We start from the raw sequence: 16,420 nt of genomic DNA, 5'->3' as shown, positions 1-16,420 counted from the left end.
TGAGGATTTTGAGTTGGAGCCAGTAAAGGCAGGAAAAACCATGAGACACTTAATGTTAGCATCCCCCTCTCCCCCCACCTCCCGCCTTAGGTCCTCAGCTCCTCCCATTAGGCCCCAGATCCACCCATACCTAAACTCCCGGCCCTAGAACTATAATGGGCCACTCCCGTTGCAGCTCTCTGAAGGGAGCCTGGATCCGGGAACTGAAGAGACGAAAACCAGAACACAGGGGATGCAGAGGCAGAGGAACCAATGCATGTTTTATTTTAGGAATGCCAGCACTTATATACTGTTTTAGAAATAGGGTCCTTAAACATCAGTTCACAATTTCAAAAGTAAAGTTCAAACAGAAAAATATACATAATAAGATAAAGACTTGTCAAAACATGGCTATATAATTGCTGTCTATACTGTGCTATCTTAACAATAATATCCCCTACTTGAGCAGCTGCAAAGCAATCTTCCCAGGACTTCTTCTACCAGGAATGTCTCATGACCAGATGGTCTGGCTCGCCATCAGACACAGAAGTGCTTTAGAGGAGGTTTTCCTCCTCAAGCCCTTGGCATTCCAAGGACATCAGCAGGCCTTTGCCAAGGCTGAGGTAACCACAGGTCAGAGAATCACTCCACCACACACTCCTACTCACCATTAAGACCTACCTACTTCCCCTTTATCCCCAGAGAAGCTGCCACCTGGATAAGGTGCTGCCACCATGTTGCTCCCTCTCCTGTGGGAGATATGGCCCCACTAATAAACCTCCTTATAAACCTTCTTCTCCTGTGCATGACTATCTCTGCATGGTCCCCTGGAATGTCTGGGACATATCCTTTCACTTATGTCCAATTAATCACCAAACCAAAAAAAGAAAACAAGGAAGTAGAGTTGTAGCTCAATTCAGAGTGCTATCTTTGAGCACAAAAGTTCAAGGACAGCACTGGGACTCAAGTTCAAATCCCCAGACCAACTGTTAGGGCTGACCTGAAAACTGGAGTAACTAAATATGTTTTAGTGTTAAAATTATAACAGCTTCTAAACTCTGGCAATGACTCCATGATAGAGGGCTGCACCCTCACCCATGAGACTAGTTTCTTATAGGTTGACATTTAAAAATGTAGGGAGCACTTGTTCACCTCTATACCCGGGTAACAACCATGGTAACGGACAGTAAAAAATGATCATAGTCATAGACTATAGAAATAACCATAATATGGGGCTGGGGATATAGCCTAGTGGCAAGAGTGCCTGCCTCGGATACACGAGGCCCTAGGTTCGATTCCCCAGCACCACATATACAGAAAACGGCCAGAAGCGGCGCTGTGGCTCAAGTGGCGGAGTGCTAGCCTTGAGCGGGAAGAAGCCAGGGACAGTGCTCAGGCCCTGAGTCCAAGGCCCAGGACTGGCCAAAAAAAAAAAAAAAAAAGGAAATAACCATAATAGTAGTAGAAATGCCATGGTAACTGTCAGGTTGGTTTACTTATGATTTAGTACTGGATTGTTTTAGCCCGCTCAAGCTTGCTTAGTGGTAATGAGGAAACATGGTCGCAATTGTTAAAATAAAGTTGGTACTAGGTCAGCCTGACCCCAATATTCTGCTTCTGTAAACGGCTTGTTTAACCCATTTGTGACTTGCTCTACCACCTGTACTAACCCCCTGCATCAGTGCTACGTGACCACCTGTTGTCAATTCCTGATATCGAGGCCAGTTCCCCATATCAAAGCCAAAATAGATTACTGAAAGGGTAGATAGCCAATAGAAATAGGACAAGACTTGCTTGCTAAATGCCATCCAATCAAGTATCTGCCAAGTTGGACATACCCTGCCCCTGTTGTAATCACAATAAAAACCCTGCCTATCTAAGGGTCGGGGCTCTCAATCCAGATCCGCTGTGTCGGTGACAGTTGGGAGTCCAGGCTCGAGCTTACAATAAAGACTCATGCATTTGCATCGGTATCAGCTCCTTGGTGGTCTTTGGGGACTGGAAATCTGGCATAACACAACAAATTGCTCAGATATACTGATTATCATATGTTTTGCTAACTGAATATATATATGTGTGTGTATGTATACTCATATATATTATATATATATATTTGCCTTCTGCCATGCTCCTGTAATATTACTCCTGTGATATTACTCCTGTAATAACTCTCTTCTATGGCCTTAAGAATTCTAGCACTTGAGGGCTGGGAATATGGCCTAGTGGCAAGAGGGCTTGCCTCATATAAATGAAGCCCTGGGTTCGATTCCCCAGCACCACGTACATAGAAAATGGCCAGAAGTGGCGCTGTGGCTCAAGTGGCAGAGTGCTAGCCTTGAGCAAAAAGAAGCCAGGGGCAGTGCTCAGGCCCTGAGTCCAAGGCCCAGGACTGGCAAAAAAAAAAACAAAAAACAAAAGAAAAAAGAATTCTAGCACTTGAAGGACTGATTCCTGCCTCATTCCCTAAGGTCAAACAAGGCAACAGGCTTGATCACACACCTGTCTGCAGGCAGTTATTCCAATCTGGACCCAGCCAAGGACTCCACCCTTGGTCCCAGAGGACAATAAACCCTTACCCCAGGTGGAGCATTCTACTGTGGGGCTGGTCAACTTTGCCTTGGGACCATAACCCATTTTGTGTTTTCTACTTCCTTATTAAGCCCTCTATTGAAACTGAGTCACGGCCATCCCTTGCCTGGCCAGGTGCTGGGGGCTGTTGTTTTCACAGACATCCTGGAGCCTAGCCAGGAGATGGGGGAACAGCCCACCCACCTCAAAGGCCTAGAGGTGAGACAAGCCATCCTCTAAAATGCAGACGTCTAGCTCTAAGGGTAGAGTCAGGAAGGCCCAGCTTTGGGGACTATGTAGATACCTTATGTTATTTAGCCCCAAGGGAGCCTTGCCCCTTGTGCTGTGTTTCTGTACAATGCTTTGCTGAGGCTTGGTCTCCAACGTGTGACTTTGTCTTTAAAAGCTTGGTGTAAGCTGTTGGGCCTGCAGACCCTTAGCATCCCAATAAAGACTCCAAAAGTTGGACTTTTGAGATGTGGCTTCTCTATTTTTTCATGACTGGTTTTATATCTGATTTAAGGTATTATTTTACTGCCCAACAATATAAGCCCACCCTAAAATCTAGTCCAAAGCACAACCACCAATCAGCTCCTTAATAAACAGTCCTTGCCTGTTGTGAATCCAGTCCGCCTATTCCTATTCCCAGATAGGTACTGTTTTTTTAACTTTTCAATTTCCTATGGCAACATACTGAATGTTAGCATGTCCCCCACCTTAGATCCTCAGCTCCTCCCATTAGCCCCCAGATCCACCCATACCTAATGGACCACTCCCACTCACCATTCAGACCTACCTACTTCTCCATCATCCCCAGAGAATCTGCCACCTGGATAAGGTGCTGCCACCATGTTGCTCCCTCTCCTGTGAGAGATATGGCCCCACTAATAAACCTCCTCATAAGCCTTCTTCTCCTGTGCATGACTATCTCTTCATGGTCCCCTGGGATGGCTGGGACATATCCTTTCACTGAATTTTCAGGCTGTTTTGTAGTGAGTTGGTAGTGTGGAAACCAAGTGAAAGGTATAGGGGAACCCCCTTTTTTCAGTCCCTAGAAACTGCAAGCTTAGCCAAGGTAGTGAGCCTGGGGAAGGACAACCCTGAACCCGATAACAGGAGCCAAAAGCAGCTTGACCTAGGCCTGCTTGACCTTTGCAAAAGAAAGGAATGAGGAATACCATTCAGTTTGCATAACTGAGTTTAACAAAAACCAGATAAGGTATGGGAGAGCCCATAAGGTAAACTAGCTGCAATGTTACCTTGTAGCCATTAGACTTGATGTAGCTTTAGCTGTAACCTTGACAACTTGAGTTTATTGCCTTGTAGTAATTAGTTTTGATGTAGTTCTTTTGTAGCCTTGAGGACTGCTATCTGTAACCACTAACTAATGACTTTACTTCAGTAAATGTCTGTGGTCACACATGGCCACCTGCATATGGCTGTTCCCTTTAAACCCTGCTGAACTAAGGCTCAGTGCTGGGCTCTCCTAAGAAAATAGAAGGGTGCAGAAGCCACTGCTTAATAAAGACTCCTTGTCCCTTTTATCTGAGTCAGAGGCCATGTTTGCCGGTTCTAGGATACAGTAAGACTCCTAGCCTAATTGACTGAGTGTTGTGGGTTCGAGTCCCACCTGGGTGGCCAGTATACTACATGAGAGCCTCGCCACTACCATCCTCCCACACAGTCTGTGGGCTCCCGGGGCTGCTGCCCCCAGGGTGTGGTACAGGACTGGACAGGACACTGCGGTTCCAGCAGCCGCCTCGCTGCACCCCCAACGCCGGGGACTGGAGGAGACCTGAGGGGCCTTGAAGAAGAGACCCGAGTCTGGCTCCCGTTAGACCTACACCCACCATGTCCGGCTTCTCGTGTCTCCGCGTCCTCCCCACAGCACCCGTGGTAACAGCAGGCCACCGCTCCACCGGTGTCCGCTCCGGCTTTGAGGTGAGATGCCCAACAATGGCTGTCAGAACCACGACGCTCTTCCAGGCTCCTTCTGGTGCAAAGCCACACCCGCTTCCGGTGGAGTCTGAGTGACAGCTCCTAGGGCCAACCCCCGTTGCCGGAGCACCAGTCCTGTGGCTGGCAGGAGACCCTAAGCGGACCTTCAGGCAGATTCTGCCCTGGCTGGAATGTGGGGCGCCTAATAAATTCGTATTTGTACAGCTTTTGTTCAGCATTCTGGATGACTCAGCTTCTACTTAACTCGGGGAAACAACACAGGTGTGCTGAGAATCGAGGCTTTTCCACCTGGAATTACCCATGATGGATGCAGATGTGGTGGTGAATACAGACCAAGCTCCATCGGCCGGGATAATGGCTGGCATAAAGTCTGCCATGGCTGTGTGGCCTAGGCCCCCTGAAACTCGATGTACGCCTACCTCAGAGGTCCAAGGGGAGAAAGAAGAGGCCAATCATCTGTTGATCAGACCTGAAATCCTAGCTACTTAGGAGGCTGAGTTCTGAGTATTGCAGTTTAAAGCCACCCAGCTGGGGCAGGCAAACCTGAGGGACTCTAATAAGCACCAAAAAAGCTAGAAATGGAGTTGTGGCTCAAGTAGTAGAGCTCTAGCCTTGAACAAATTTAGGAAGAAAAAGCTCAGAGACCACGCCTAGGTCGAGTTCAAGCCTCCGGACCCTCCCCCCACCCCCACCCCCGTAATATTAACCTGCCCAGAGTATTTTATCTCTTTTTTTTTTTTTTTTTTGTCAGTCCTGGGACTTGGACTCAGGGCCTGAGCACTGTCCCTGGCTTCTTTTTGCTCAAGGATAGCACTCTTACCACTTGAGCCACAGCACCACTTCTGGTCATTTTCTGTATATGTAGTGCTGAGGAATCGAACCCAGGGCTTCAAGTATACGAGGCAAGCACTCTTGCCACTAGGTCATATTCCCAGCCCTGTCTTCTTATTTGAACCTCTAGTTCATTCTGCGCTGTTGACACTAGGTGGCAATCTAAAGCTGCTATCCACTTAGAGGCCTATAAACTAGAACATCTGTAGGTAAGGGTGTTGACTTGTGACTTGAGCCAATTCAGGTTTGAAAACATTCCTGCTAGTGGGCCAACATACTGTATATTTTACTGGTCACTGAATATGTCATTCCTCGGCACCATCTCATTTGGGGCAATTTTTTTCATGTCTTCCCCGGGAAATTCACACAATATCATACTGGTTTTAGGTGGTATTACTGTTACCTTTCACAACACCTTACTCTGCAAAGTGACCATAACAGTTACACTGATGTGTACATTGCAATATGCTCAGCACAAGAACTAGTCAAAAAATATATTGAAAAGCTGCATGATGAAGCTGACACTGGTGGACTCACGTCTGTAATCCTAGCTACTTATGAGGCTGAAATCTAAGGATGGAGGTTCAAAACCAGCCTAGACAGGAAGGTGCCTGAGATTGTCTCCAATTAACCACCAAAGAAGTGTAGCTGTGGCTCAAGTGACAGCACCAGCCTTGAGCAAAAAAGTTCAGGACCTGAGTTCAAGCCCAAACCAGCACACACACGAAAGAAAGAGAGAAAGAGAGAGAGAGAGAGAGAAGGAGGGAGGGAGGGAGGGAGGGAGGGAGGGAGGGAGGGAGGGAGGGAGGGAAAGGAAGAAAGGAAGAGGAAAAGAAAAAGAAGAAGAAAATTATCTTGCTCTACTGAGGCCTCATCAAGGTGACCCTGAGGTGGGGGTCGGGGGCGGAGGGGGGAATGGAGAGGCGGCATTATCTAGAAACTAAGCCTAAAATGTGTTCTCACGTTCAGGAGAAGCTGTAGAAAGACTTTGGTGTTCGATCCTCAGGCTGGGGAAAGTTTTTATTTCAATCTCAGGAAGATGATGGAGGCAGGTTAAGTTCAGCATCTGGACATCACTAGTTGTCAATCGGACAATGGAAAAGGAAGCTTCGGGCCACCATGGGGACAGTGGGCGTGGTCACGTTACCGTGTGTTACGTCACTATAGGCTTCAGCCGCTGTCCTTGGTGCCCAGCGCCCTGCGGGAACCGTGTGCAATTCACTGTGAGACCCTCCGAAGGCCCCGCGATGGTGAGTGCGGGATCGGGAGGGGTCCCGAGAAGCGGGAGAGGCTGTCGCAAAGCGACTGGAGACCCCTATCACGACCCGGGGCCGGGCTCCTGGCTCGGGCCTCTCCGCATCTCTCTGGAGCCCGAGTCCCCTCAGGTCCCACTGGGTGCAATGGGCAAGGGCCGGAGGCCGTAGCTGGGACCCCGGTTCCCGTTCGGTTCTGGCCCTGCATGGCGACCCTGGCCCGGCCCGCGGCCTCCCAGATGCTCGGTGATGGCCGGAGAGTGATGGAGAGCTCAGCCTCAAATGTATGTGGGGTCCTTGGTCCCTTCGTTCCCCCTCCACCACCAGCCCCTTTGTGGGGGTGGGGGGCAGGGGAGGGGAGGTGGGCAAGGAGACTTGAACTCATGACTTGGTCACTGTCCCTGAGCTTATTTCACTAAAGGCTGGTGCTCTCCCACCTGAACCATAGCTCCAGTTCCAACTTTTGGGGCACTAATTGGGGATAAGAATCTCACGGACTTCCTTGCTCAGGCTGGCTTCCACCGTGATCTTCAGATCTCAGCCTCCTAAGTAGCTAGGATTACAGGCGTGAGCCACTAGTGCCCAGCAATGACATGCCAAAGAGAGGGGAGAGAGAGGAGAGGAGAGGAGAGGAGAGAGAGAGAGAGAGAGAGAGAGAGAGAGAGAGAGAGAGAGAGAGAGAGAGAGAGAGAGAGAGAGAGAGAGAGAGAGAGAGAGAGAGAGAGAGAGAGAGAGAGAGAGAGAGAGAGAGGAGAGACAGATAGATATCCTGGGGCACTTGTCCCTGAGCTTTTTCCGCTCAAGGCTTCATAGCTGCCATCTTAATTTTCTGAAAAGCAATACTTAGGGAGTTTTCTTCCTGAATTAAGCAAAAGTCCTTTACAGTTTTCTTGCTAGCCTTAGAAATAAACAGTAGTTTTGAGCAGTTTTACCAGCTTATTAAGCATTGTGGTGTTCTCATTTAAGATGACCAGTAGTAAACCCAAGGCTAGTGACTCCAAGGGAAGGCCACAGGCTGAGCCTACCTCAGGGAGTAATTGAAGGCCTTGTGGATTTTTCCTGGAAAGCCTGCTCTGAAGGGGTCCTTCCTGCTCACAAAGCACAAAAGGAACCTTTTGGACTAAGACTGGAAAACTGGTGATCCACAGGCCATGTGTGGTTTGGGAAGTGCCAGGAGTAAGAAATCCATTTTGAGGTTTTAGAAGATTCCATATGGCTTATGAGAGGATCTTGCTATGTCACCCAGGCTGGCCTTGAACCCCTAGACTCACTGGATTCCTCCTGGCTTTCCAGCCACTGGCTGGGATCACAACCATTAACAACATCTTCCAAGTATTAACAGTGCCTATTTATAGACATTATGTTTGAGTTTTTGTTTGTAAATACAAATCAGTACTGGGACTTGAACTCAGGGCCTCACTCTCTCACATGACTTTGCTTTTCTTTTTCTTTTTTTTTTTTTTTTTCAGTTGTGGGCTTGAACAAGGGCCTAGGAGCAGTCCCTGAGCTTTTTTGCTCAAGGCTAGCACTCTACCACTTTGAGCCACAGCTCTACTTCCAGTTTTCTGGTAGTTAATTGGAGATATGAGTTTCACAGACACCTAACCAGGGTTGGCTTCGAACTGCAACCCTCAGATTTCAGCTTCCTGAGTAGCTAGGATTACAAGTGTGAAACACCAGCTCACTTGGCTTCTTCACTGAAGGCTGGTGTTCTATTACTTGAGCCACAGCTGCACTTCCAACTGGAAGTAAACTTTCCCACCTGGGCTTGCTTCAAACCCTGATCCTTGTTAGGTTTATTAAAATAGGTAGCCGCTAAAGGAGAACTTCACAGGGTATTCAGGCAGGAGAGAAAGTTTTTTACCGAACTGCTGGCCTGTGGCCAGAGAGAAGGGGTGACCCCCACCCCGCCCTGCCTTATCTAGGTCAGGGGCAGGAGGGTGTGGCCAGGTGGATTAGGATGTGACCTCAGGGAAGGGGGAGGTAACTGCATCCAGGTCTGCTGGTTACCCAGGTAACGAGGTGGAGACTTAACCAAGTGGGGGCCATCTGCATGGAGCCCTCCCAGGAAGAACCTTACCATCCTTAGATCTCAGTCTCCTAATTAGGTAGGATTACAGGAATGAGCTACAAGCACCTGGCTTGTGTTTGAGTTTTGTTTTCATGGTGTAGAGATGTATCCAGAAAGTGTGTGAAAGAAAATCTGGATTTCTCTTTCCTGGGTTTAGGGCTAGGGAAACTAGGAGCTTAATGGGAACTTGATCTCAGTCTGGCAGTTTCACTTGAGGAGCTCAACTGGTGGAAGGGAAGTTTCTGTGCTTCCCCAGGAAAGGAGGTTATGTGACACTCCCATAGTTACTATTGAGAAACTGACCCATTCTAGGGGTTGCATCTCTCAAAGTGGAAAAAGTCTGGTTCAGAGCTGGGACTTAACTTCCATTTGTCTGCTTTTGGTACAAGATCTTACTATATAACCTTGGCTGGCTTTAAATTCATCTGGACTTGTCTGAATTTGCCTGTGTCAGCTTCATGATTACTGACATTACAGGTGTGGGTTTATATATAACTTTATGTTTGTTGTTGTTTTGGTGGTAAGGATATGACTAGGATTTGAATTCAGAGCTGTGCTTGCTTGGTCAAGGCTTATGCTCTACCACCTAAGCCACACCTCCAGTCTAGCTTTTTGCTGCTTACTTGGACTTGGAGTCTCAGGACTTTTTTGAACTAGGTGGCTTCAAACTATGATCCTCAGATCATAGCCATCTGAGATATAATGATGATGATTGATGATGATGATGATGATAATGATAATGATGCAATAAAATGTCAGTCTTCACTCCTATTCTTGACCTCTCAAAGCCATTTTGCATTTTCCCTACTCTCCCAGCGACATCCTCAACATAGAAGTAATAAGGGTTGGAGGCATGACTGGGTAGAGCACTAGCCAATGAACAAAGGAGTCAGTACCAAGTTCAAGTCCTGGTTTTGGACCTAAAAATAATAATAATAATAAAGAAGCCTTTTCAAAAGCCTGTTAAGGGATACTGTGGTGCATGTGGGGTTTTTTTGTGGTTGTGGTGATGTGTGTGTATGTACACACACGTGTGTGCCTGCATGCCAGTACTGGTGCTTGAATGCAGGGCCTAGGAACTGTCTGTTAGCTTTTTCACTCAAGGCTGGTGCTGTACTACTTATGCCACACCTCCACTTACAGGTTTTTATTTGTTGTTGTTGTTTTTGGCCAGTCCTGGGGCTTGAACTCAGGGCCTGAGCACTGTCCCTGGCTTCTTTTTGCTCTGCCACTTGAGCCACAGCACCACTTCTGGCCATTTTCTGTATATGTGGTGCTGGGGAATTGAACCCAGGGCCTCATGTATAGGAGGCAAGCACTCTTGCCACTAGGCCATATCCCCAGCCCCCACTTACAGGGTTTTTTGCTGGTTAGTTGGAGATGAGAGTTTCGAGGACTGCCTAGACTGGCCTTGACCTTGATCCACAGATCTCAGCCTTCTGAGTAGCTAGGATTGCAGGTGTGAGCCATGGGCTCCTGGCAAGTGCAGAGCTTTTATTATTACACTTTCTCCTTGTGCCTGACCATTCTTCCCAATAACTTTTCAGTCACAAAAATAAAAGGGAACAGAGCTGGGTGTGGTGGCTCATGCCTGTCATCCTAGCTGCTTGAGAAGTAAAGGTCAAGAGATGGCCTGGTTTGAGGCCAACCTGAGCATGGTCCTTTGAAAAACCCCATTTCAACCATCACTTGGGCTTAGTCACACACACACACACACACCTGTCATCTCAGCTGCAGGACATATGCCACTGTCATTCCAAGCAATACCAGAAAGCCAAGTATGAGGATCAAATCCCAGATTGGCCCAGGCATAAAGCAAGACCCTACCTTGAAAATAACCAATGCAAAACGGGATTGGAGCATGACTCAAGTGGTAGAGTACCTGCCTAGCAAGTACAAAGCCCCAAATTCAATCCCTAGTCCTGCCAAAGGAAAAAAAGAGAGAAGGAAAAGAGAAAAAGGAAAATAGAGTTGAATACTTCTCTGAAAGAATATTTTCAGGCCAGGAATAGTGGTACACATTGGTAATCCCAGCATTCAGACTGAGGAAAGACAGTCACAAATTTGACATTGAACTGGGTTACTCAGTGAAATTTTGTCTCAAAAAAAAATTTTTTAGCCGGGTGCCAGTAGCTCACAACTGTAATCCTAGCTACTCGGAAGGTTGAGATCTGAGGATGGCAACTGAAAGCCAGGCCAGAAAACTCAGGCAGCAAAGTCCCCATGAGACTCTTATCTCCAATTAACTACTCAAAACCTGGCAGTGGAGCTGTGGCTCAAAGTGGTAGAACACTACCTAGCCCTAAACAAGAGTTCCAGGAGCCAGACCCTGGTGGCTCATACTTGTAATCCCAACTACTCAGGGGGCAGAGTTCTGAGGATCTCCGTTCGAATCCTGCCCAGGCAGAAAAGTCCCCCTGAGACACTTATTTCCAATTAACCACTCAAAAACCAGAAGTGGCACTGTGGCTCAAATGGTAGAATGCTAGCCTTGAGCACAAAGAGGCTCAGGGACAGTGCCCAGGCCCTGAGTTCAAGCCCCACAACCAACAACAACAACAAAATCCAGAAGAATTTCAGTACTTCCAATGACCTCAGAACAATATGGTCAGGTAGATTTTATCACAAGTTGTATTTCTATAGAACTCCTGGTTTCTTGTGTATAATAAGAATAGAAGAAAAGCTTGCAGACCTTCACTAAAACCTCAAGCTAGTTTGTCCATGTACTTTTTTTGTTGTTGTTTTACTAGCCTTGGGGCTTGAACTCAGAGCCTGACCACTGTCCCTGGTTTCTTTTTGTTCAAGGCTATCACTCTACCACTTGAGCCACAGCACCATTTCCAGCTTTCTCTATGTGGTGCTGAGGAATCAAACACAGGGCGTCATGCTTGCTACTCAAGCACTCTATTGCTAAACCACATTCCCATCCCCCAAAAAGATGAGTTGTTTTTTTTTTTGCCAGTCCAGGGCCTGGGCATTGCCCTTGAGCTTCTCCCCCTCTCTCCTCCTCTTCCTCCTCTTCCTCCTCCTCCTCCTCCTCTTCTTCTTCTTCTTGTCATGGGACTTTAACTCTGCGCCTGGACACTGTCCCTGAGTCCCTCAGCTCTACAGCTCAAGGTTAGCGCTCTACTACTTGAGCCACAGCACCACTTCTGGTTGTCTGGTGGTTAGTTGGAGATTAAAGTCTCTCGGACTTTCCTGCCCTGGCTGGCTTTGAACCTCAGTCCTCAGATCTCAGCCTCCTGAGTAGCTAGGATTACAGGCAAGAGCCACCAATGCCCAGCCTTGAGCTTCTTTTGCTCAAGACTAGCACTCTACTACTTGAGCTACAGTGCCCCTAGCAGCTTTTTTTGTTTATGTGGTATTGAAGGATCTAACCCAGGGCTTCAGGCATGCCAGACAAGCATTCTACACCTAAGCCACATTCCCAGCCTTTGGCCATGTACGTTTATAGTGCTAAGTGCTACAGGCAGTAAGGTGACATAACCAGGTACCAGTAGCTCATGCATATAATCTTAGCTACTCAGGAGGCTGAGATCTAAGGATCAAGGTATGAAGACAGCTGGGCAACAAAGTCCATGAGACTTCTCTCCAATTAGCTAACAAAAAAAGGCAGAAATGGAGCTGTGGCTCTAATTAGTAGAGCGGTAGCCTTGAGAGAGGAAAAAAAAAGTTCAAAAACAACAATGCCTCAGCTCTGAGTTCAAGCCCCAAGACAGACACAAAAAATGAAACATAAATGAGGCGACAGCAATGCATAGTAGTGCACACCTGTAATGCCAGCACTTGAGGGGCTCAGGCAGGAGGATCTTGAGTAACTCATGACAACCAAAACATACAGTAAATGTTTGGCATCCACAGGACTATATGTCAACTTATGGATTTGGGGAGGGGACATACACACACACAGCCTAGTTGATCTCACTTTGTCTGGGAGATGTTTCAGGACTTGATGACCTTTGAGGAGGTTTCTGTGAACTTTACCCAGGAGGCGTGGGCTCTGTTGCATCCTTCTCAGAAGAGGCTTTACAGGGATGTGGATCCGGGAAACCTTCCAGAACTTGACCTCTACAGGTAAGGTGACCTCCTCCCTTTATTTCACATGGGACAGGTGCTTCTTGTTCATGATAGCTGTTTCAAGATTCTGAATATGGAGAATGAACCCGTTGGTAAATACACATGGCATGAATGTTGTATATTTGAATCTCACAATGCTTCTGTCCTTTCTAGTCATTTGTTATTTTCTGGGTTTGCATCTTAGGGAATACACGGGAAGACCAGAATAGTACAGATCTGTATAAAACTCAGGGAGGACTTCTAAGGTGAGTTGTGCATACTAAAGACAACAGTATCCTTTGAAAGAATCTTATTATAGTTGCTTTACCCAGGGGAGACTTCTAAGGTGAGTTGTGCTGCTAAAGACAACAGTATCCTTTGAAAGAATCTTATTATATGTTACTTCTTTGTTGCTTTGGGGGAAATTGTACTGTTGTTTTGTTTTGCTGGTACTAGTGCTGGAACTTGGGACTTGGGCATTGTCCCTAGGCTTTTTTTTTTTCTCAAGGTTAGTGCTCTACCACTTTAACCACAGCTCCACTTCCAGCTTTTTGCTGATTAATTGGAGATTAGAGTCTCACAGTCTTTTCCTGCCCAGGCCAGCTTCAAACCATAATCTTCAGATCTTAGCATCCTGAGTAGCTAGGATTATAGGTGTGAGCCACTGGTGCCCAGAACTATATGTTATATTTTAGTCTGAAAACCATTATGAAATTTTAAATGCTAGCAACCAAAACCAAGATGATTTAAATTTGCTTTTGCTCAGAAAACTTTCACCAAAACATGCTTTAAGTGACACAAATGTTTAACACTTGAAAACAGTTTACTTGAAAACATTTAAATACACACACACACACACACACACACACACACACACACACATTACTCAGGAGGCTGAGATCTGAGGATTGCTGTTCAAGGCCAGCCCAGGCAACAAGTTAGCAAGACTTCATCTCAATAGCTGTCACCTATGCAGGAAGTGTAACTAAGATCATGGGCAGGCTGTCCCAGGCAAAATCACACAACTATTGCAAAAATAACTAAAGCCGAAAGGAGTTGGGTGTATGGCTCAACAGGTACAGTGCCTGCCTAGCAAGCGCATGGCCCCAAGTACCCACCACCATCACCAAGAAAGAAAAAGAAATCCCACACATGAACATCAGTTTTTGAGCTGGGTGCCGGTGGCTCATGCTTATAATCCTAGCTACTCAGGAAGCTGAGGTCTGAGGATCATAATTCAAAGCCAGACAAGGGAAGAAAGTCCCTGAGACTCTTATCTCCAATAAACTACTCAGAAAAAAACAAAAGTACCACTGTGGCTCAAGTGACAGAATGCTAACATTGAGCACAAAGAAGCTCAAGGACATTCCCCGACCCTGAGTTTAAGCCCTGGGACCAGCAACAACAACAAATTCAGTTTGGGGTTGGTTTGGAATGATTCTGTTTACAACAAGGTTTCACTGTGTTGCCGACTGGCTTGGACCTTGCAATTCTCCTGCTGAGATTACAGGTGTGCCCCACTTTACTATGAATATAAAAATGACTATCTAATACTGTTAAGAAACATCAAATAATAAGCAAGCATTAACATGTGTCTTAATATTTTTACAGTAGCACTGTGCCCTGGAGACTCTGTGAAAGTAAAGGTGGCGGCACTGTCAGTCAAATGACTGAGGACAGCATTGCAGTGAAACCATATGAATGCAGCCTATGTGGGAAAGCCTTCATGCTCCATTCCTCACTAGGCACGTCAGATCTCACCCTGGACATGAACTTGATGGGTTTAAGTGTGAAGAGAAGCCGTATAAATGTAAGGAGTGTATGTGGTAGCACTTCAGTTACTTCAAGTCCTTTCAAAGACACAAGAGGGCCCACACTAGAGAGAATCTCTACAGGTGCAGCCACTGCGGGAAGACTTTCATTTACTACCAGCCCTGGCAGACTCACGAGTGCATGCACGTGGGACTGAAGCCCCATCAGTGTCAGCACTGTGGCAAGGCGCTCAGTTCTCCCAGTTCTCTTCAAATCCATGAAAGGATCCACATAAGTGGAGCCTTATGAGAGTAAGTGTGGGAAAGCTTTTAGCTGTCTCAGTTCCATTCAAATCCACGAGCGAACTCACACTGGAAAGAAACCCTATCAATGTAGAGAATGTGGGAAAGCCTTCATCTCCCACACGAGCATGTAAACCCACATGTTCACACACAACAAAGACCGATCTTATAAGTGTAAGGAGCGTGTGAAGGCCTTCATTCGCCCCAGTTTTCACACATCCATGAGCAAATTCACACCGGAGAGAAACCTTATGGATATAAACAATGTGGCAAAGCCTTCCAATGTTCCACATCTGTTCAGATCCACAAAAGAAATCACACTGGCGAGAAGCCCTACAAGTGTGGAGTGTGGGAAAGCCTTCAGCACGTGGCCAGCCTTTCAAGTCCACACGAGGATCCACACAGGGGAGAAGCCCTATTGATGCAAAGAATGTGGGAAACCTTTAATCACCTTAGCTACCATCAGGTTCATGAGTGAACCCACACCGGAGAAAAACCCTACGAATGTAAAAACTGTGGAAAGACTTTCAGTTATCCTCTAGATTTGCAAATACATGAGAGAAATCACATGGGAGAAAAACTCTGTGAAAGCGAGCAATGTACCAAAGCCTTCATTTCTCTGGGGAACTTTCAGGGAGACATGATCACCCACACTGGGGATAGGTCTTATAAATGTCAGGGATGTGGGAAAGCGTTCATTTTCCTCAGCGCGTTTCGAACCCATGAGAGGACTCACACTGGTGAAAACCATACAAGTGTAAATGGTGTGGCAAGGCCTTCAGTTGTTCCAGTTACGCTCAGATCCATGAGAGAATGCACACTGGAGAGAATGCACACTGGAGAGAAGCCCTATGGGTGTAAGGAGTGTGGCAAAGCGTTCATCTATCCCACCAGCTTCCAAGGCCACATGAAAATTCACATGGGAGAGAAGCCTGTAGTCTCCGAAGCTGCTTCCAACGACATGAAAGAACTCACAGTAAGAGAAGCTTTTCCAGTGCAAGCAGTGTGGAAAAGCCTTCACTTTGTCCACTTCCTTAAATAATCACAGGAAGTTGCATACCAGACAAACAGTGACCACTAAGCAGGGGAGCATTTTTAATTTCCACTTGAAAATGCCCATTATGGAGAAATGCTATAAATATAAGTAATATAGTTGGGTGCTGATGTCTCACCCCTGTAATCCTAGCTACTCAGAAGGCTGAGATCTAAGGATTGCCATTCAAAGCCTGGGCAGGAAAGTCCGTGAGACTCTTTTCTCTAATTAACCACCAGAAAACCATGAGTGGAGCTATGGCTCGAAGTGGTAGAGCACTAGCCTTGAGCAAAAGGGCCCATGGACAGTGGCCAGACCCTGAGTTCAAGCCCCACAACTGACAAATAAATAAATATACATAATATAGGATGCTAGATGCAAGATGAAAGAAACATTACAAGGTCAAACATTTTTATCACTTTTTTCTTTTTGCTGATCCTGAGGCTTGAACTCAGGACCTGGGCTACCCCTGAGCAGCTTTTTCTCAAAGGTAGCACTCTACAACTTCCAGCTTTTTCTGTGTATGTGGTGGTAAGGAATAGAACCCAGGGCTTCATGCATGCTAGGCAAGCACTTTTAATAGGAATTTACTTCTTGTCCTGATTCTGATAAAGGC

General features: G+C 46.6%; 1 protein-coding gene across 1 annotated transcript; it reads left to right on the top strand.

Annotated features, from left to right (window-relative positions):
• Positions 1–500: 500 nt before the first annotated feature.
• Positions 501–15,813, top strand: Znf563 (zinc finger protein 563). Its single transcript, XM_048340676.1, is given in 12 exon segments — positions 501–602; positions 2,683–2,766; positions 4,232–4,380; positions 6,505–6,874; positions 12,608–12,735; positions 14,812–14,960; positions 14,963–15,113; positions 15,115–15,209; positions 15,212–15,301; positions 15,380–15,511; positions 15,514–15,593; positions 15,595–15,813. Coding segments are annotated over 12 exon segments (1,749 nt in total).
• Positions 15,814–16,420: the final 607 nt, after the last annotated feature.

Source organism: Perognathus longimembris, chromosome 3, assembly GCF_023159225.1.
Source record: "Perognathus longimembris pacificus isolate PPM17 chromosome 3, ASM2315922v1, whole genome shotgun sequence".
Classification (NCBI taxonomy): domain Eukaryota; kingdom Metazoa; phylum Chordata; class Mammalia; order Rodentia; family Heteromyidae; genus Perognathus; species Perognathus longimembris.
This window is presented reverse-complemented; position numbering and strand designations above follow the sequence as displayed.